Source organism: Melanotaenia boesemani, chromosome 1, assembly GCF_017639745.1.
Source record: "Melanotaenia boesemani isolate fMelBoe1 chromosome 1, fMelBoe1.pri, whole genome shotgun sequence".
Taxonomy (NCBI): Eukaryota; Metazoa; Chordata; class Actinopteri; order Atheriniformes; family Melanotaeniidae; genus Melanotaenia; species Melanotaenia boesemani.
Window position 1 is genome coordinate 16,371,987 of NC_055682.1, and position 20,667 is coordinate 16,392,653.

Here is a 20,667-nt window from a genome sequence, read left to right on the forward strand (position 1 = left end):
CCATGATTCACCTGAAAACTGTCATGAATTAAATTATATATTTAATATTAGTTAACTAGGAGCAGTAACCTTGAAATGCTTTTCTTCTCAACAATAATTTGTTGTATTTTGTGACAGATTTGTGTTTTAAAGTGTGCTCAAACACCATGGGATGAGCAGGGTAATGCATTAAAAAAGTAGATGTGCCAAGGGAAATTAGGCTTTTAGCTTGTTATTCAAAGCTTGACTAACCAGTTATGTCAAAACAAATTTTTCTCTGAGCAAAAAGCTTGGTTCTGCTTTTTTGGCACCTTAACTGCTTTGCATGTCAGGTCCTGCCGAGCACAGCAATCCAGTCATTCACAACCTGAGGGACTCCAAACTAGGAATGCACTTCATGAATCATGCAGACCCAAGGCTCCTGCATGAAATCACTCATTTGTTCCATTTTCTCCTTGGACTGAAAATGTTGGACAGATGATGCCAAAAGCTATGAGAAGAATGTGGATTTTGATTTTAGGCACGACCCACTTCACACAGTTCCTGTCAGTTGCAAGAAGATTGGAAAAGGAGTAAGGGTCAGGAAAAGGGAAAATAGGAGAAATGCACAGCTTCTTCTCTCAGAAACGGTGTGATTCAATCATGTATGGGACCTCACTTCCTGGAAAGCACCGTAGTAACAGGCGCAGCGTGTGGTTATCCGGTGCCCGTCCTTTCTCTTATCAGTAAAACTCAGTGGTGCAAAGTCAGTAAACTCTTGGTGGTGTAAGGCTCGCCACACCTTAGCAGCTGCTGCTATGTTTTAAGATCAAAAGTGGTGATTCAAGATGACTTAAAACAAAAGATAACAGCTCACATTTGGAACAAATCAGGTAAGATTGTTGAACCAGAAACATATTTCTAACTAGGAAAAACATATGAGTTATAGTTTACAGAAGCTTAAGTTTAATGGTTTGATACACTGTGATCACAAGCTGTACCATCAAAGTTAATTATGAACTTCGGCAACAATGAAATTCTGTGTATTGCTTTGAAGTTAGTTAAAATTTGAAGATTAAGAAAGAGCAAAAGCACAAAATATGTTGCTAACATGGAAGGAGATCACATATCAGTAATTAATGACACAGCTAAAGGGTTGACATACTGGTGCCCATGAGAAGAATTAGTTGGAAGCTGTACAGCTAAACCCAAATGTCAGGATATTCTCTCAATACAATTTTCTGAATAGATAAGAAAACATAATTGTGAATTGTACTTAACTTATTTCCCCTTTTTCTCTGCTGTCTCAGCACTGGCAAGGATCTTGTTTAGTTTCATTTAGCTGTTGTATTGTTACACAAGAGCAAAGAAATCACACTGGGTCGACAACATCAACACTGTCAGTGTGCAAATCTGCTGAGTTTCTAGCAGATAAAAACTGAATGTGTAAAACTGTTAATCCCAAAATCTGATTTTCACCAGGCAATCCAAGGCAGGCCTGTACAAGTCAGCACAAGGTGTTTACATAAGATAAGCATTGCAGACACATTCAATAAGATTAAAATAACCTAAAAACACTAAAAGAGATTGAAGATAAAAAAGGGAAATTATTCTAGGTTACTCTGGTCATAATAAATGTTTATTAATTTACAATAATACTTTTCATGCATTTCGGGACAAAAACCTGGGCGCTGTGAGTACAAGGCTGCCTTTTCTTTCACGATCCCACATTTACTAACCGTAACCTCCGACATGGAGGTTCAGCAACAACTCAGAGACAAAAGCAGACTAATCAAGTCCTGGTTACAACCCTGTGTGTTGGACTAATGTCTGTAGTCCACTTAGAAGTAATAAATTAGCAAATTTATCTCGGAATGTCAAACTAATCAGAAACTGTTGTCCAACACAGCCTACAGGGTAGGTCATTTCAAGCTGTTGTTTTGTGTGTGTGTGTGTGTGTGTGTGCGTGCGTGCGTGTGTGTCTGTTTGTTTTTGTTTGTTTTGTTTGTTTTTTTAGCAAGTTTATGTCACTGCAATAATTGTGTGATATTTACATTAACTTCAGTTAAATGATTCCAGTCAGTGATTATATGAACAGATCTCAAAACAGCACCCATGTGTAGTAACAAGTCCAGTTACTATGAATATATTAAGAGTTATGGTAGAAACATGAGTGTGTGTGACTGGGGTTACACATAATGGTTTGTTGGTAAATGGTCAACAGTTGTAAATGTTGACAAGCAATTAATGGATTGGGAAGAAAATGTTGTAAAATTTGGAAAATGTTCCAAATGGTGTGTAGCTCAAATGGTTGAGTAGCTGCCTCATGTACAGAGGCTACAGATCCTCAGTGCAGCCGGCCCAGGTTCCAGTCCTGGCCTAAAGCCCTTTGCTCCAGGTTATTCCCCACTCTCTCCGACCCACTACTACTGTTAAATAAAAGCCACTAGAGTCCAAGAAAGAAAATGTTCATCTCAGTGGAAGAAGGATATTCTTTCCTTTATTAATTAAAGGACAAACAACTTAACTTAAATCTTAGAAAGGACAAGTTTCAGTAAAAACAACAGTGTCCCCCTGGAGACTGTCAAATCTTAGTGCTCATGAAGAAGTCCAAATAAGTACTTAGAATAAAGTCTTTAACCATGAACTGGCAATTATGCTCCAATATTTTACAGTAAGGAATCAAGTTATTTATACTAACATTCTTCTTTATATGGCAAAGACGGGGAGCTTTGTGGCTGGTAAATGTCTGAATGTGGACATTTCCTGGTGAAAGGTTTGAAGCCTGCTAGCAGGGAGAGAGTGCCAGATGAGCAGTGTTTGGAGTTGCATCAGTTTCAGAAGAAAAGAGCCGATTGTAAACATTCAGACTGTCTGAACAGCATGTTAAATGTCAGCTATACTGACATCACATACCACATACCACTCTAAATTCTTTTCAAAATGACAACATGCAGTCCAGTATAATTCCTTTTCTTTTTACAAAGAACACAATAAAATTTATTACATGTTTTTACTTACAACAGACTATTTATTTCCCTGTAAATGTATCATTTACTTCATCAGACCAGGTGTGTGCTGGAGTTCATACCTGTCTCCTCTGCTCCTCTCCTCTGAACCATCTCCCCTCTTTCCTCATCATTTTGCCTGTTCTGGTCAACTCTGCATTTACATGAGGAGAACTGGCATAGAGAAAAAGAAACTCAGAAGCAGCATTGTTTTCTTGGTTGTTCAGTTTTGTACTTTTATGCTCTAATAGACACAAACTCTGGGTATCTGGTATGCCATGACAGAAAACCTAACAACAAATGGCTTTAATTGTTTTGCTAAAACGCTTGTTTTAATCATTCAGAACCAAAAATCATGATGCAGCATTGGTTTATGTACCCCAGCCAGATTTAACCCCTGGTGTTGGCATTGAAAAGTTGGGCCGACATATTATATATCACTTCACCACAAAGCAGTTTACTTATGGCATCCAAATATCCAGCAGCATGGATATTGTATTACACGCTGTGAGAGACTGAGCAAGACTTTGCTAAACAACAACAACTTACAAACAGTAACTTAAGAGACCTGCATGCTGCGCTTCCGCTTACATTGGACACATTCCCTTTCTAGGACAACTTGGAACTACATCCGATCCTGTTGTCAGATTGGTAAAAGTCTATTTACATGTTGAAGCGCTTTGGTTACATGAGTAAGATCCAAGAAATGTCCTTTTAAAATAATTATATGAAAATGTGTGACAGTTAAAATTAAAACGGAGCATCTACCACAAAAGACAAAATCATGCATTTGGTGCATGGTTTTATGTCATTGGGCTAATTATGGTATAAATTCAGAATTAACAACCATTAAAAAATGACATTACGCCGATCCTGATTGGGATTTGTCAGTTCTTGCATTTTGAGAGCGAGAGATGTAATGGAGGGATGAAGTGTTGCCCACAGCTAAATGGATTGTATACAGAAAATTCCTGCACTAATATTCCTGCTGTTTCTCATTTTTCTTAGATCGAAGGTCTTTTCTGTGAAAGCTGCGTGTCCCATCACACGGTCATCATGACTGTGCCAACAACAGGTTAGTTTGATGCAGGATATGTATGTCATGCTTTTCTGACACTGTTATTCAATATTAAATTTGTCTTCCTCTTGCAATAGTAGCTGCTCATATACATTGACTTACAGTCAGTGGTGTAGGAGAGAGGTCAGGGGAATCTTAATCTGTAATCTATTGTTATGTGTGTTGTCATTTCAGGTTAGTTCAGAATGATTTTACTGCAGTCAAATAGAAAATAGGCTTTTAAAACCTAAATTTGTGGTCCTAATAATAAAAATACCCTAGTTAGGAAGTTCCCAGGAGATTGTGTCCCCTCACCTTCAGGTTTACTATCCATTGTTTTTTATTTAATTTTTTGTTTGTTTTTGTTTTGTTGTTTCTTTTTTGTGAACTGTCTCCGAACAATCCTTTAAGTTTAGATTATATGTAAAGATTCTGAGTTTAAAAGAAGACAGCAGCAGAATGTATATGGAAGTAAAATAGAAAATTAAAAATGAACCGTACTGTTTTTCCTTGTAAATCTGCTTTCAGATTATATTTATGCCTACGCCCTGTCCAAGACCCTAACAAAGGTTTCATCACCTGCAACTGTGGGGCTCTACTCTTCGTGTCTGGATCGAATAAATATGATTCTCAAACAACTGGAAGGTATCTAAACAGCATGTCGGACCCTGCAGGTTATTTATTAATCAGCCACCATGTTTGGATTTTGGCAACAATCATAAACCTCAGATAATTTAGATGCTCACAGGGTTTATGACTCTGTTTCCGCATCCAAAGAGTTAACTATGAACACAGGAGTGTGCAGCACTATAGTATGATGATAAGAAACCACACCTGTTCACAGTCACGCAGTGTGACACATTATATATGCAGTCAGAAAATAGCCAAGCTCCTTCCTGGTTTGTTAATCAACTTAACACCACCTCAGAACTGGTTTAGGCCTTAATGGCTTCCTCCCAACTGACCGACAGAGAGTGTGTCTGTTCTTCAGGGCTGTAGGGAGATGCTGACAAAAATTCTCCCAGTGTATAGAGAAAGAAAAGTGTTTCTTGTTTATCTTAGCCAAAGGCATGCACTCACTTCATATAGTTTTCTAAAGGCATTTCCGTCAAATAAGAGGTCATTAGAAGTAGCTTTTAAAAGGCAGCTTAATGCTGAAGTACGTTCTGTACAAGCAGTTCCCTCAGTATTCATGCTTCTATCTGCAAACCAGAAAAACAAATCACTCTCCACAAATGAGTTCACCTTGCACATAAAATATGTTGTGAATCAAATCTGATCAGGGAGTGACACTGAGCAGACTGAGTGGTGTGGGTGCAGGTCTGGGTGCAGGTGCAGCGAAGGACTTCAATAGAAAAGACAAGTTATTTTGTGTTACAACGAAGGTCCTGCGGTGAAAGGATAATTTCTTTTATTTTTAACCTTGGCAGATTTACTGCGTATGTTGGATAAGCTTGACACTCACATAATAAAATCCACAGAATAATGAGGCGTCAAGATGCTGCGAGACAGATGATAAACACTGTTATTCATGAACTCTACATTCATTATTTTTAATCTTGTCTTTGATTGTTAGAATATATTTCTGCAGAGGAGCCAGACTGATTGTTTTTTCCCTGGAGCAGGTTTTGGATTTAGTGTCACGCTGCAGGGCATTTTATCAGTTGCTGAGCACCCAAATGAATAGCATTCACCAACTTATCACTTTGATATTAAACAGAAAAAATCTTTAAAAAAAGAAAAAGACTTTTTTTTCGTTTTTACATCGAAACCAAATATGAATTTGTTTTACATGTCTATAGATATTTCTACCTTGATTTCTTATTACCTCAGTCGTCTACATGTATCACAATATAAATATTTCAATTGTTTTTATTTCCCCAGATAACATGGATCGGGAGGCTTTAAAGATTGAGCAAGAATATGATGGAAGAAGGAAGCCCCGATCTATTTCTTCATGTACTGGCTTCTTTGCTCTCATTTTTCGGCTGCTCTTCTTCAGACCTGTTTGGACAAAGGAAAACCAGCATCAAGGGAACATTAGATTCATTTACGTGCACTTTAGTGCCTGGCATTTTGCCGGCAGTGACCTGCTGTGGGCTGGGATAGCCATACAGCTGTTTCAAGCCATGCAGATGAGCTTTGGGAAATTGAAAATTGCACTCTATCGGGTGGTTCAGCATGATGAAGATGAGGAAATTAAGGAAAAGGTTTGTCAATTCTCGTAGCTTTTCTTTAATGAATGGGCATGTATTCTTTTAGCCTTTTTGTCTTTTTTTTCCAGAATGTAAAGATTTCTTTGTGCAAGCAAATAGTCTGCAAAGATGCCCGCACAGAAAGTTTTTTTTTTTTTTGTCTGGAGAAAACACTGCTTCCGACTGGCAACCAGTGCTTCACTTTTCTTTCACTTACTTATCAATGTAACACAATAGCATAAGACACCTAGAGGCTAGTTTGGTAAGACTCAATCAAAGTGCGTCTGGACAGATGGTGACAAAAGTTGCTGTAGCAAAGCACAGCATGAGAAAAATTCAGTTTTTATTATTATTGTTATTATTCTTTCAATTCAAACATTTAAACATCTTCTAGTATATTAAGTAAATGCTCATATAAATAATATGGGGTCTTGTAACATTAACCTTACAGTCGCACCACCAGCTCTGTAACCTACACACACACTCACATTAATACTCACAGTTGTGTACTAACATACTCACAAAAACAACTTGCTGTACCCAGTGAAGCAAATAGTGTTAAATGTGCCCATATCTTTACTTAGCATCAGCTAATGAACTGTTTTTGTGTTTGTCATGAATCAAGCTTTCGTATTCAGTCTGTTTAAGCTTTGAGATCAAACTGCTGGACATTATGACTCTATGTGTAGCTGTGTTTTGTGACCAGGATAGTTTCTGCCAAGGACCACCACTGTATAGTTTTATGTAAGCCACTGAATTTATGTTCACTTGGGTAAAAAAAAAAAAAAAAAAAAAACCTAAATTTGGCTCTAATGTACTGGAATGGGTCAGGGCTGAGTAATGAGTATATCTAATCCATACTAAAATACTTTCTGTGCTTCATTAAATGAAGACAGGTGTTACAGTAATGGACCAGATTCTTGACTGAAGGGATCCAGTGGCTCTGTTTCGCTATCAGGGGCAGTTTGCTGGAATTATTTTTAATGTCACCAAATATAACACAACATTTTTATTACTTTTAACCAGGAAAAGTCGGTATTAAAAATCTATTTTACGAAAGGCTCCCAACCAAAATGGCAGGACCACGGTTGCATTAATATCAAAATGGGAGTGAGTTTTCTTCTAGGATGTCAACATCTTTATAACGCACGTCACAGAAATGACTTGAACCACAACCCTCAGATGATCCCTCAGAGTGTAAACATTATCAGGCAGTTAAACACTAATGGTAGATTTTGAGACAAGACAGCACACTACAATACCATCATCAAAAACATCAGATGAAGGAATAAGTTTTAGAAGAATCTATCCAGTAGAGTTACAAAGATTTTGAGACCCTTAGAGCATAAGATGGCCTTTAATATATGGGTTTTTCTTTTCATGTGCCACCTGTCTGCATGTATTAAAAATTAGTTTTGACCCATAAAAGACACTAAATGAGGAGACAGGAACAAACAGGTGGGAAAAATGATGGTCAATGAAACAAACCAACAGGGATATTTCAGCATTTAGCAGAACCCTGAAATGAAAGTGAATAGTGATTATTAATGATTTTAGAAACTAATAATATAATAAGGAATCAATGTGACTTGTTTTTGTTAAGTCTGCTCCTGATCTATCAACAAGAGATCACTTGAGAAAATTCATTTAACCTCATTATTGTGTGAAATAGTCATATGATCACAGATGTCTCAAGCTTTCATATTTTAAATAGTTAATCTCCTTATATATCTATTTTTAGCTGTTAATTTATTTGGACTGTGTTTTTTATATAACCTGCTTCTTAGTGGATCTGTTATATGTTCTTTTTTTAAACTTAGATTGTTGAAGATGACGTTTCAAATGACTGGAATTCAAAGAAGATCTGCTGCTGCCCCCTGTGGTGTCTCATCTTGTTCATTCTCCTGGTCTTGGTCATCTTACTGGTCCTCTTGTTTATTAAAGGTTTTCCTAAATCTGAAGACACACCACCCAATGGGGAAGCTAAAGGAGATGGAATGAGTGTTGTAGAAGGTCTGTTCATTGCCACATTAGGAGTCCCTGCAGCAAGTGCACTGAAGTTTATCTTTCAGTTGTGTAAGAACCTGATCATCTGTCAGGATCTGAACATTAAAAGGGGGATGGACAATGAGCAGATCAGCAGCCAACTGGGCTTCATGAACATCGTTAGGAAGGAAGTGTGGTTTTTATCTCGCTTCATCCAGTTCATGGAGGTGTTTGAGAGGAGGAGGATTCGTGTCATGCTGAAAATTACCAATCTGGACCGATGCTCCCCGAAGAAAATCGTTGCAGTTCTTGAAGCTATCGACATACTGCTTTCAGATCAGGAGAGCCCGTTTATTTCCATTCTGGCAGTGAATTCGTCTGTTCTTTTAGAGAAAGTCAAGTTTGCAGATGGCTGTTTCTGCAAAGAGGACAGAGCCCATATGCTGCTGAATCGCATAGTCACTCTGCCTTTCACAATCCCACCGCTGAACAAAGACGTAAAGCGCAATTTATTTTACAGCATCATTAGCAATTCGAAATTCCCACAAAGAAACATGAGACTCTTATCAGATGTGCCTTTAGTGAAAATTGCATCGAGATCAAATGAGCCAAATCCACTGATCAATAAAAATACAGCAGCACTGGATGTAGAGGAGGAGGAATTAGAAGGTTCAGTCGGCAGCATCCTGAAGAGCAGTGAAAGGACACTAACGGAGTACATGTTAGATGATGCCATCTCTATGAGGAGGGTAATCAACTCTATTTGGGTGTCTACAATAATCATGAAGACCTTGAACATAGAGTTTCCTAAACAAGAGGATATTGCAGCATGGGTGGTCTTAGCCAATCAGTGGCCCTGTAGACTCAGCTGGATCATCCAGTGTGTGGAGGACACCAATCAGAGAGCAGCCATCGATGGAAGGAATGCATGCACTGATCATTCAAAGACCTTATGGGAGGTCTTTAATGAGTCCAGGGAGGAGCTGTATGTCATGAGTGCCCAAATTGAGGACCTTCTTGAGCAGGATGGAGATCCTGAGGTGTTTGAAAAACTACTCAAGGATGATGACTTTAAATTCACCATAAACAACTTGGAGACATTTGAAGTGGTGATGGTGAATCTGGATCAGTCGATTAGGAAGGAGCTGGCTCTGATCAGAGGCACATTCAGGCTGAAAGACTGCGGTTTGATGAGGAACCTGGCTCCTCTGCCAGTCACAGCTATCATCAAAATGAGCACAGCTGATATATGTCAGGAGGTCGGTATAATGACATTTATATATAAGTTATATTCTTTAAAAGTTCAAACCTGGTTGGTTTGGCGAATCCAAATGTTTGTGCTTTTCAGTCTGTATTGATGAAGTGGCAAGTAGCTAAATGAATTGTTTATGAAGGTAACTTTCAGATTAACAACCTCAGCAACTTAAAGTTAGCTGCATTTTTTAAATAGATAAAATGCTGTTTGTATTTGATGAGCTATAGGTGATGGATAAGAAACGGCTCAGGAACAGCTTTGGCATTTCCTTTTCTGCTTCCTCTTTTCTCATTGCTACCAAACCTACTATACATATGCTATTATACAACTATAATAAGTTAAAATATATATGTGTGTATATACATATATATATAAATATATATACGTATATATAAAGAGAGAGAGAGATGAGAGAGAGAGAGCGAGAGAGAGAGCGAGAGAGAGAGAGAGAGAGAGATACCAAAATATAGATTATCAGTTTCATCCAAAATAAAGTTAGAATCAATATTTCTTCATGTTTATAATCTTATATTTTCTCTTTTTCTCAGATGGAGCGGATGAATTTTGACATTAAGTATATCGAAATTGTGAAAGACAATAAGCTCAATGGTTCAACACTGATTTTTAGTGATGCAGATGACCTCAAAGCACTCCTGGACATGACTTTTGGTGAATGGGCCATTTTCCGACTGCACTTTTTGAGTTCAATCTCATATATCCAACCACAACACAACGACAGACTGCCAGCAGTTACTCAGTCGCCGAAATTCCTTCATGTCCCCCATTATTACTCATCCACTACCAATCTGGCTCACAGCTGCATATAGAAGCTCCATCTGCAAGGAATCTCATTTTGGCTGATGCATTAACACAGATGGTTCTGATGTTCTTCAAATCGAACACTATGATCACTTTAGTTATTGTGTTTTTTTACGGAAAGTAGTAAAAAGCGCAAACCAGCTTTTGTTCAAGTTTTACTTTTTTTTTTTTTTACTAATTTAGCCAAAATAAAGGCATGTTAAATATTTGTAGAGGTTTTCTAAAAGAAAAAAAAATTGTTTCCTTCTGCTTTTGATGCTTATTTATTAAATGTTTTCTCATTTTTTTTGTCCACTTCACATTTTCTGCAGACCTTTGTTGCAACTCATGGCTGCGTGCTTTCTAACCTGCTCCTATCCTGAGCTGCTGCACACTACATTAAGTGCTGAAATACAGTACATGCTCTTTATTGTCCAGTTTACAAAGCTTTTTTCAATCTTCTGGTTCAGTAATATATATTTTTGATACAGAAACAAAACATCTAGATTGGGACAAGATAGGGTTACTTACAAGCTGAATTAAACTGAACACAAAGTTATGTGACACAAAGTGCAGTGAGCATCAGATTTTGTAAAATATTTGTCATATTACCCATAAGTAAAGATATTTAAACCTTTCCAAGTGTGGTGCAGTATTCCATGAAAGTCCGGTCATTTTCCTGATTGCTTAGTGGGAGTATTTCAACAAGTCCATTTGAAAGGCAGATGGCAACAAATGGTAGAATATCTTTTAGCTGTTTCAGTGCCTTGTGGCTTTTAGAAGAGCTTCAGATAGACGAAAGAACATAGCTACCAGCTACTGCCCATCATTTAAAGAATGTCACAGTATTATATCAAAGTGGTAAATTTACAAGATCCATTTAATCCATCATTTACCATGCGGTTGTGACTGTTTTGTCATGGTTTTATCTAGCATGTGATGATAAGGCCTTAAATTTTAAAAGCCATAAAGAGTACTTAATATTATCTAAATATGCTGGATTGTTTTTCAAAAGTAGATACTATCTTCTTCAAATTGCTCCTCTTTGTACAAAACTTTGACTGAGCCTCATTTGATCTACTGTAATGTCATATGGTGTAACACATTCCCCAGTCATTTGCGAAACTAGAAAATCTACAAAAGAAAATATTGTGAGTCCTGTCTTGGTCCAGATTTAGTGCCCCCCACTTGCCCTCTCTTCCATTGTTTTAGTCTTCTTCGACTTACAGAGCTTAACATATTTCAAAACGCATGCATGATGTTCCAAACTGTTAATAAAATGAATATCAGGCTGGCAGAGCTCATTTCAATTTGGAGCCCTTGCCACACTCATGACACTAGGAAGAAATATCCTATTAGTGATAAAAGAAGACGATGCATGAGGACTAATCAGAGTATTGTACGTGGGCAGATTTGAATTTCAAAGTGTTAAAATCCATCTCCATTTTTAAAAAAATGTTAAAGACTAAATTGATCAGTTCATATATACTTTAATAATTATGGTCCTAGATTTGTTTGATATAGGAGTTTTGTGTTTTTGTATTTAATATATGTTGTAAGGTGGTATGAGGAAGTTGCAACATGTCATGCTTTTTTTCTTTAACATTACATATTTGTGTCCCTCTTTTTGTTTGTATGTACTCCATCTAAAAGGCTTGTGTTAGCTTCTCAGGGAGATTTGATTCACACAACTTATATCTAAATTTCTATTTAAAGGTGAATGTTTGTTAACATGGGAGTGTGTGTGATATCTGTGAATTTGATAGGAAGTAGGTGTGCTGGTGCTATATCAAGCTGAACTTCGTCACCAGGTTCACAAAAAACTACTTTATGACTTTATAAAGTATATGAACTGAAATTCACCAACATGTGAACAGGAATACTTTATTGATCACCCATTATGAAGCTTAGTACTAAATATGAGGTGCAGTAAACTGTAATTCTCCACTTCATGCAATAAAATGCAAACTGACAAATAAATGAAAATGCAGTGTTTCATTATAAAAATGCTCAACCAAGCAAATCTCATTTTTTGTATTTGGCACTCCTCATTATTTCATACTAAATTTCCAAGTAGCAAATAGCCTAAGCAACGTGCTGACTCGTTAGTGATATTTTCACATCAAAGCATTCTGGTGTTAAATAACTAGCTGGAAATTCATTTCATATGGATTCCTTTGAACTTTTTTTTATTTTTACTTCGAATGTTGCAAATGTTAATTTAGCTAAAAATATCAAACAAACCCCAGGCATTTACAGTAAGCAGAATAACATCACATTATCATACACCCAGGAAAGACTTGTTTTTCCAGTAATAGGCTAGTCTAAAAACATGACAAGGGTTATGTAATCTTTTTAACACTGTTGCACCGCTACCTTATCTTCACCCAAGTCAGGTGGTCACTTGTAGCCATACATTAATTCTTAGACCAAAACAATACCTGTAAATACAATCTGTCCTGCTTTGCTCAGGCATTATGAACATAATGTTAAACATTAAAGATCACCAAACATAGATTTATCAGTTTTATACATACTTTACATCCAGGAAAACCAATATCCCAAAATATGCCAAAGAAAATAATTGTTCAAAGTAAAAAGAAAGAAAACTAACACCTGATTTTGAGACATTATTTTCTTACTACAAAAAGAGGTACTATTATAATATCCCAAAGAAATAAGTGGTTGTGTTTACTTAAGGTGAGGTAAAAAGAAAGAGTCAAGCCTAATTTTGCTTTTAGTAGATAATTCTTTACTAATACCAATACATAACTACACAGTTGCCCATGAGGTTGGAATAAACTTTATTCACTCCTCTCTTGACTGTGACAATGTAATTTATCCTAATAGATAATATTTATATCTTAATTGCTCCTCACTGCACCAGGTCAAAGGGAATTACTGATGCGTAGAAAAATAAAAAGACAAGTTTTTCTGACAAATGATTTCAACTTAATGAGCGACGGTGTAAATCAATGTGTACACGTTAGATTTGAGCCATTTCTGACATTTAAATAGTTCTCACAATCAAGGCACGCATGTAATTAAGAGCGACGGCAAAAATGAAAAATTATTCTAAATTCAAGTTTTACACAGAATTACACTCAGGGCAGAGAAAAAATGAAGTGAAATATTTAGTCTCTCCAAGAGCAACAACATAAAACCTCAGGAATGTAATAAACACAATTTCATTAAAAAAAAAAAAGAATAGAAATTGTTTGCATTTCATGTAAAGCGCACAGTGGTATACGTTTATATCTTTAAAAGGATCCCAGATGTATATTTTTTAATTGATGCACTGCTTTTTTCACCTGCACTGAGGAGGCTGATATTAGATCAGTTTTATTAACACATTCAGAAAGTTAAGTGATTGGGTTTGCACTTTTTTCCTCTCTCTCTTTCTCCTCTCTTATCCCCCAGAGGCAGAGACCCAGTCTAGAAATGATAACTTTTGATGTTGATCAGGATCTAAGAATTTCCTTTAATATGCCTTTGCATGCTGCTTTAATGACGTGCCGCAGAAGTTTCCCTGGATGTTTTTACCATGTCGGACATAGCAGGAGCACTTCCAGGTCATTTATCCTGAGGCCGCTCACTTGCGTCCCAGAGACTCCGCCAGCTTCTTGAGCCTTTTCTTGAGCTCAAGTGGAAACTTCTCGTAACATTTTTTACAAACGGGCTTCATGTCAAACTCTACAAACTTGTTCCTGCAATGATGAGGAAAAAGAAGGAGGACAGTGAAATCTTTGGATGTTGAGACTGTCGATTGGATAACACCAAATATTTTATCACAACACTTTAAACTCAGCTTTTCTTCCTTTTAAAAAAATATTATCTTTCAACTGAAAAAAAATAATTAGACAATTAAAGCATAAACAAATCATGCACGTTCAGAGGTTTTACACACATGCCAGTAACAGAACGACTGCATGGAACTGGTTTAACTTTAAACTAGAAATATCCACATGCCACACAGATGAAGGAGAAAACGAGGATCATGACAGAACAAGACGAAGGCGACAGCATCGGCCGACGGATCGAGTGACGAGTTGTTGTGAATAATAACTAAAGGCAGACAGCAGGTTTTTTCTTGCGGTCCTTAGCATCACGCTCACGGCGGGCAAGGCGGCGTTTCAGCTCCTCGGGCATGCGCTCATAGCAGTGCTTACACACTGGCTTCAGGTCAATTTCAATAAACTTATCTCTGAGATACCATTGATGTAGCAAGTGAAGCGTGTGAAAGGAAATATTGGAAGAAAAGAGCAAAAAAAGGAAGTAGTGTTGGAGGAGAGTGAAAACACACTCAAACAAGTGTTAATACTAGAGGTTTTAGAGTTAGAGAAAACTGGAAAGGATAACAATCATCAGCTGGAAGTACTATGGGTAAAATTTTCACTCACTATGAATACGGTGTTTCACTTACTTGAGAGTGAGTTTAGTGTTGCAGGTGGAGCACGAGAAACAACTGACACACCAGGCTTTGTTGAGAGCAGACACAACTGAGGGGGTCACACAATAACAAAAAACAACACAAGAACATTAAATTGCTGTATCTTCCGGCAACACTTTGTAAACCACTGGCCCATACAACATACTAATTATGTGCTTTGTTACACCGATACTCACCATCGCCTTCAATCACACGGTTGCAGAGATAGCACACGTCACCGAAGAGCTTCCCGGCAGAGCAACAAGGAGATTAAGTGTTTATCATGCAAACACAAATTCTTTTATTTGGAACTTTACCAAAATAATGATGACTGTCGTGCCCAACCGCCCACCCAAAAGCCAGAATTTGACGTCTTACCTGGTTATAATGAGTCTCACAGTACGCCAAACCCTTTCTCTCGTAATGGCGATGACCAAGAAAAGGCTTCTCGCACTTGGCACACACAAAATGCTGGAAACAGAAATAAAAAAGGGAAGGGGCACCTCTAATGAAAGCCTAAACAAAGACTTGTGGGTCTGGTGCCAACACAGTTGGGGAGGGTACAGACTTTTTGGTGAAATGGTTGGAAACATGAGTATTGCAGGAGCCTCTTCAGAGCATTAATACAATGTTACTACAAACAGATAAGAATCATTTTCTGTCATCACACTTAGTATTATTAAATCAGAGGCTTGTTGCTGTCAAACATTCATAATTCTCTGGATGGCAATTGTTGCTTCAGGAAAGCACTGAATACCTTCCAGATGGATTCCTGAAGTATCCAAAACTTTCTATAGCCAATTGCCATCTTTAGGATTTAACTGCTATTTAAAGTCTAGCAGTTTTTGAAAGATATGAAACTCAGCAGCCTCAGATGAATGCACCGAGTTCTGCCTTAGGAGATGTAATATTTTATAATGTTCTACTATCTACTGACACAAATGAGCTCATTTAAATTGTATATATGTAATGGTAAAAATGTAAAATTAAAGAATTTTATTCTCCTTTAGATTGAAAAGTGCACTGCGGTTAAACAGGACTATCTGGAGGTGTTCAGTATATTTGTACAGTATTATCCATTAACACAGTATTGTGTTATAATGTGATGATCCTAAAAGCACAATCCCAAACTAAACACCTTCCTTAAACCTTTAAGACTGAAGGGAGAGCCGGTTGCATATTGCAACCACATAACAAAGGAATAATTCTTTCTGTATATAAATCCAGAGGATTTACACTTGTATATCACACATTCAACATGTCCAAAAGTCTGTTTGCTTAACTTACTGAGTGTTCAGAAAGTAAGAAAGCCATTTTACCCAGATGTTGTAGTTTTTCACTGTAAAAACTTATTTTAGTTTGAGGTCACCCTAGCACTCTCAGTCTTCTTTTATTTCTAGTTCTTTAATAGAAACACACAGTCTACATGCAGCAGATTCTCTACACACTCCTACCCCCGTAAACACCCAGACAGGCCAAACAGTCTTACACCTGCAGCAGAGCTATCAGATGATTACAGTGTCGGATAAAGACTGGGTTTCTGTCGACTCGTCTGGTCTTTTTTGTTTTTTCAGCATTCAGCTTATTATGTGTAAAATAAAACTGCTGATTTTCTTTTTGTTGTGGTTTCCTGCATTTTTTTTTTTTTTTTTTTATTTGTTTAGTTAGTGTGGACTTCATTCATACAGATTATCAAAATATGGAATAGACGTGTTGTATTGGCGTATAACAAACTAAAATGCTTAAAAAAAATGTCACTATAGCACGCAAAAAACGTGAAAATATGTTCTGGCGGACTTGTTCTATTGTAGGTTTTAAAGGGCTATTAATATAAACCTTCAAATATGTCACAAATTTTTAAATGTAAGAATAAAAAACTATAGTATGTACTGCATTAGTAAACAGCCAATATTCTTGATCACAAACCTCTACGTGCCACTGCTTGCCCATCGCATTGACTACACGTCCTTCGATAGGTCTCCTGCAGGCACCACAGATTGGTACACCCATCTTATCATGGCAAGGCAAACAGAAGAGCTCCCCCTTCAGTTCTCTAGCATCAGCCGTCAGCTCCTTCCTGGGGACAAAGCATGTAAAACAGTTGAGTAGTGCTTCAGAAACACAGATAAAGATAATTTCTCGTGTGATTTTCCGGTCTTCGTATGGAGTGTGACAGACTGACCCACAGTTGTTGCAGTTGAAATGGTCTGGGTGATATGGGTCATTCTTGAAGATCAACGGCTGCTCCTCAATGATAGCATGGCACTTCTGGCAAATATACTTCCCCAGGCCACGAGCTTTCTCCCGGTTATGGCACGGGCGACAAAGGTGTCTAGGTTAACGGAGAAGGAAAGAAAGGAAAAAGAGAGAGAGAAAAAAATAGGGCTGTCAAGAAAGCTTGTGTAGCTTCAAATAACATCTTCACATATGCCATAAAAGCTGCTCAAGTTACACTTTTTTGTTAAAATGCTAAGTGAGCAAGCAGTTTGACAAGTGTAACACCTGTTCGAGAGACTGTCGTGCTGTTGTATTAAAACTTTATTAGGATGGAGTACTTACCTGCCAGCATTTTTGACAAATCCCACATCAGCAAGCACAGCCTGACAAATGTCACAGCAGAAGCAGTCTGGATGCCAGCTATTGTTCATGGCTTTGATGACACGGCCGATGATAAACTCCCCTGGGAGAAATACACCATAAGGGAGAGGTCAGCCCAAGTTTTATTTCAGCATTCAGTGGGACTATATGCTGTTCTATAACTTTTTAAATTACTGCACAAGAATTCCTAACAAATAGTCCACTGTTAAATTTTATTAAAACTTTAAACTTTGGATTCTGCAGTTCTGTCAATGACATAAAACAAGACCAAATCTAAAAGCATTTTAATTAAACTATGTCTGTTTCTCCTGGGCACAGATGATGATGATGCAGTAAGGGGCATCTTGGGGTAACCTAAGAATAAATGGAAAGTTTGATATATATATTAACACAAAGAATGGATACGTTTGTGAAGGGACTTTGGAGTTATGTCATCTGTCTACTTTGTGCCTACTCGTCTAAGCTCTCCTCAATCCTCACGTTTGTAAACTTGAAATCAATAACAGAATATTTTAAGGTTTTTCTTGATTCCTAAAATGCATCTGGAATAGAGATGAACAAGGAGTAAAGAGGCTTCCTGTAGGAGCTTTAAGTAATGATTGATTTATTTCTATCTTGATCTTATTTATTGTATTTTATCTTTTTAATTGTCCTTGCTGTTATATTGAATAACAGCAGAACACTAAGCACTTTTTTGTCACTCGATCAAGTACCTGTCTATCAGGTTCAATGTGTGTTTTTGTTTTGTTAGGGAATGCCAAATGCTACCATTATTTCTGCAAAACAAGTCTACTCACAGGTTTTAATAAAGAAACCTTGAACTTTGATGCACTGGCATATCCTTTTGAATCCATAAGATGTAAAGGGACTTGACAGAGAAATCCCATTTTATAAATTGAATGAAAAATAAATATATACATTGTAACAAACACATTTAATGCTTATCTGACAGAAATGATTACATACAGCTGTATGCTGCAATAAAACAGCATTTAGATAAAGCACCAGCGCACGTTAGGATATACTGACATTGATAGAAAATGAAAACTAAAGCAAGGACATATCAGCTCTGAAATGGCCATTACCTGGTCTCCTCTACTTAAATCTAGGTTGGAAGGAATAAAAATAAGCCGTATATCCAACTGATATACAACATGCTTTAATCTTGTGAACAAGCATTATTTATTTTCTGCGTGAACCTCGAAAATACAGCTGATTTGCAACTGTCAAACGTCTAAACAATGTTTTTTATTCATCCCTTTAAAAAGCACCAGAAAGCTTAGACCTGCCATATGAGTCTTTGTAAAGGTGACAAGCTTTATGTGTTGCCTACTTCCAACAAAACACATTAGTTCAAGTCAACCACTCAAGGGCGTTTGACACTCACCACACTGGTGACAGCAAGGAGCAAAAAGCATCTGGAAGTCATGTTCACAATATTTTCTTCCTTCAAACTGTAAAAGGTAATATTTAAAAAGTTTGTTACACAAAAGAAAATGGATAGATAAACACAAAGTATGGTTTTTATGTCTTAAATAATAGCGCTTAATATAGCATACTGGGATGCACTACCTCATAGAAGAGTCCTTCAGGAAACTGCTGAAAACACTGGGCACACACAAAGCATTGCTCGTGGTACAGTTCTCCATTACTATTGACTATCTTCTCAGTTGGAGCAAAGCCACTCTTACATCGCTCGCAGGCTGCATTGGCCAGGGCATTCGCAATGCTGTTGTATGACAACAAAATACATATTAGTACATTATTCCCATAGCATGTAGAGATGACAGAACTGTAATGCTGCACCAGCGTTTAGCATTTCTCACATAACTCCCACATCAACTGTTGGACTGTTGTCAGCAGCTGTGACTTGGAGAATGGAAATAATATGTGAACTCACTAACACTGTAACTCACTGCATAGTCATCACCTAATTTAGTTAAAGGACAAGAGGAACTGGGGTCTGGTTGAGACTAAACACAGGTTTAAAACATACAAATAATTACTAATGAGCTGTCAAATAACCATTTTCTCATTATATTTTATGAATGTTATAATACTAATATACTGTTCCACAGTTTCTGTATGTGCTTTATAAAAGTTAAATACCATTTGTGATTGAGACTTTAGGTTCAATTAAATATGCTAAAGTTTAGTTACAAACCACAACAGTATCACACAGGGAACCTTTATAAGAGCAACAGTTAATTATTAAATATCGTTTCCATCTCAAGCTTTGCTCTCTGTCTTAAAACTGACTTGAGAAAAATAACTGGTTTTCCCTTTAAGCTTATAAGAAACAAACAAATAAATTTAAAGAGACGATGGATGGAAATACTTCACCACAGGTTGCCAATTAAAATCACAACGTATCTGGACTAGCCTCTGAACAGCCTAACTAGCATGCTAATGGTGCAGTTTAGTTCTCGATGTAGTACATTTTACGATTACAAACAACCCTTAATCTATTGCAAACAAAATATGAGACTGGAATAAAATCTCAAACAGTTTATTCTAACGTTTGAACCTATACCATCTAAACTATTTTCCAACTTTTCTCAAGTGGTTAGCTACGATGGCAAGCTAATCTGACGTTAGCTTTAGCTTAATGGAATCCAAAGCTAGCTGGCCGCTTATGGGTTAATGGTAAGAATTTAGAGGTTTGAACTAACTAGAAAAATCATACCTGCCCGTCATTCCTGCCACACCCAGCATCACCTTCTAGCAAGATAGCTGAAGGACGCGCCAAATATAATTATAGTACTTCTCTCCTTTCAATGATTTCCCGAAGTTTGCCGACTTTTTACTCGGTCCATACCGAGCGTGAGCTGGCAGAAGGCTGGGTCCTCTCACAGTGGGCGTGGCCGTGGTGGTCTAACACCCTAGAGCAGTGATTCCCAACCCTGGTCCTCAAGGCACACTATCCTGCAGGTCTTATGCCTTTGACCAGGACTTCAGAGTCTACTATCATTATAAAACTCGAATCCATTTTAAAACATAATGGAAAGGAGGAAGAGTAACACATATTGATTAATGTTTTTGTTGTTTGCTTGTTTGTTTAAATAAGAAACGTCTTGTGTTTTTTGGATTATTTACCCCCGTTCCTATTAATGCATTAAAGTCAGGATCCAATAACTATAGAGGCAAATATTTAACAAAAAGGGGACATTTCACATTTTACCCTTGTCCACATTTACATGGGCTATTTAAAATCTTCAACATTTGTATATTAATTAGAAAATAAACTAAATTAATTAGCCCATGTTTTGTGACGTTTTGAAAGCACAATCTGTGCAGTTTGACTTTCTGAAACAAGTTAAAGAAAATTTAACAACCAAATATTTCAATGGGAAATAAAGACAATATCAATCCTTTAAAACTAT

At 37.1% G+C, this 20,667-nt stretch overlaps 2 protein-coding genes across 3 annotated transcripts; one reads left to right on the forward strand and one right to left on the reverse strand.

Moving 5' to 3' along the window:
* The first annotated feature begins 749 nt into the window (after window positions 1-749).
* Window positions 750-12,231, forward strand: nkpd1 (NTPase, KAP family P-loop domain containing 1). Its single transcript, XM_041981720.1, has 6 exons — window positions 750-851; window positions 3,975-4,041; window positions 4,552-4,668; window positions 5,908-6,233; window positions 8,039-9,463; window positions 10,008-12,231. The coding sequence occupies exons 2-6, from the start codon at window positions 4,023-4,025 to the stop codon at window positions 10,284-10,286; spliced, it is 2,166 nt and encodes a 721-aa protein (XP_041837654.1). The 5' UTR covers window positions 750-851; window positions 3,975-4,022; the 3' UTR covers window positions 10,287-12,231.
* On the reverse strand, window positions 12,131-20,159 carry lims1 (LIM and senescent cell antigen-like domains 1). Of its 2 annotated transcripts, none has more exons than XM_041981754.1 (10): window positions 19,971-20,155; window positions 18,857-19,013; window positions 18,672-18,738; window positions 17,246-17,366; window positions 16,869-17,018; window positions 16,613-16,763; window positions 15,065-15,157; window positions 14,884-14,932; window positions 14,681-14,756; window positions 12,131-13,964 (listed from the first exon to the last, which is right to left on the reverse strand). In XM_041981754.1, exons 1-10 carry the CDS (start codon window positions 19,997-19,999, stop codon window positions 13,850-13,852), a joined length of 1,008 nt encoding a protein of 335 aa, XP_041837688.1. In that variant the 5' UTR covers window positions 20,000-20,155; the 3' UTR covers window positions 12,131-13,849. The 2 variants fall into 2 exon arrangements, with proteins under 2 accessions (XP_041837688.1, XP_041837680.1); XM_041981746.1 differs by having other exon boundaries at window positions 13,914-14,461; window positions 19,971-20,159.
* Between the last annotated feature and the right edge of the window lie 508 nt (window positions 20,160-20,667).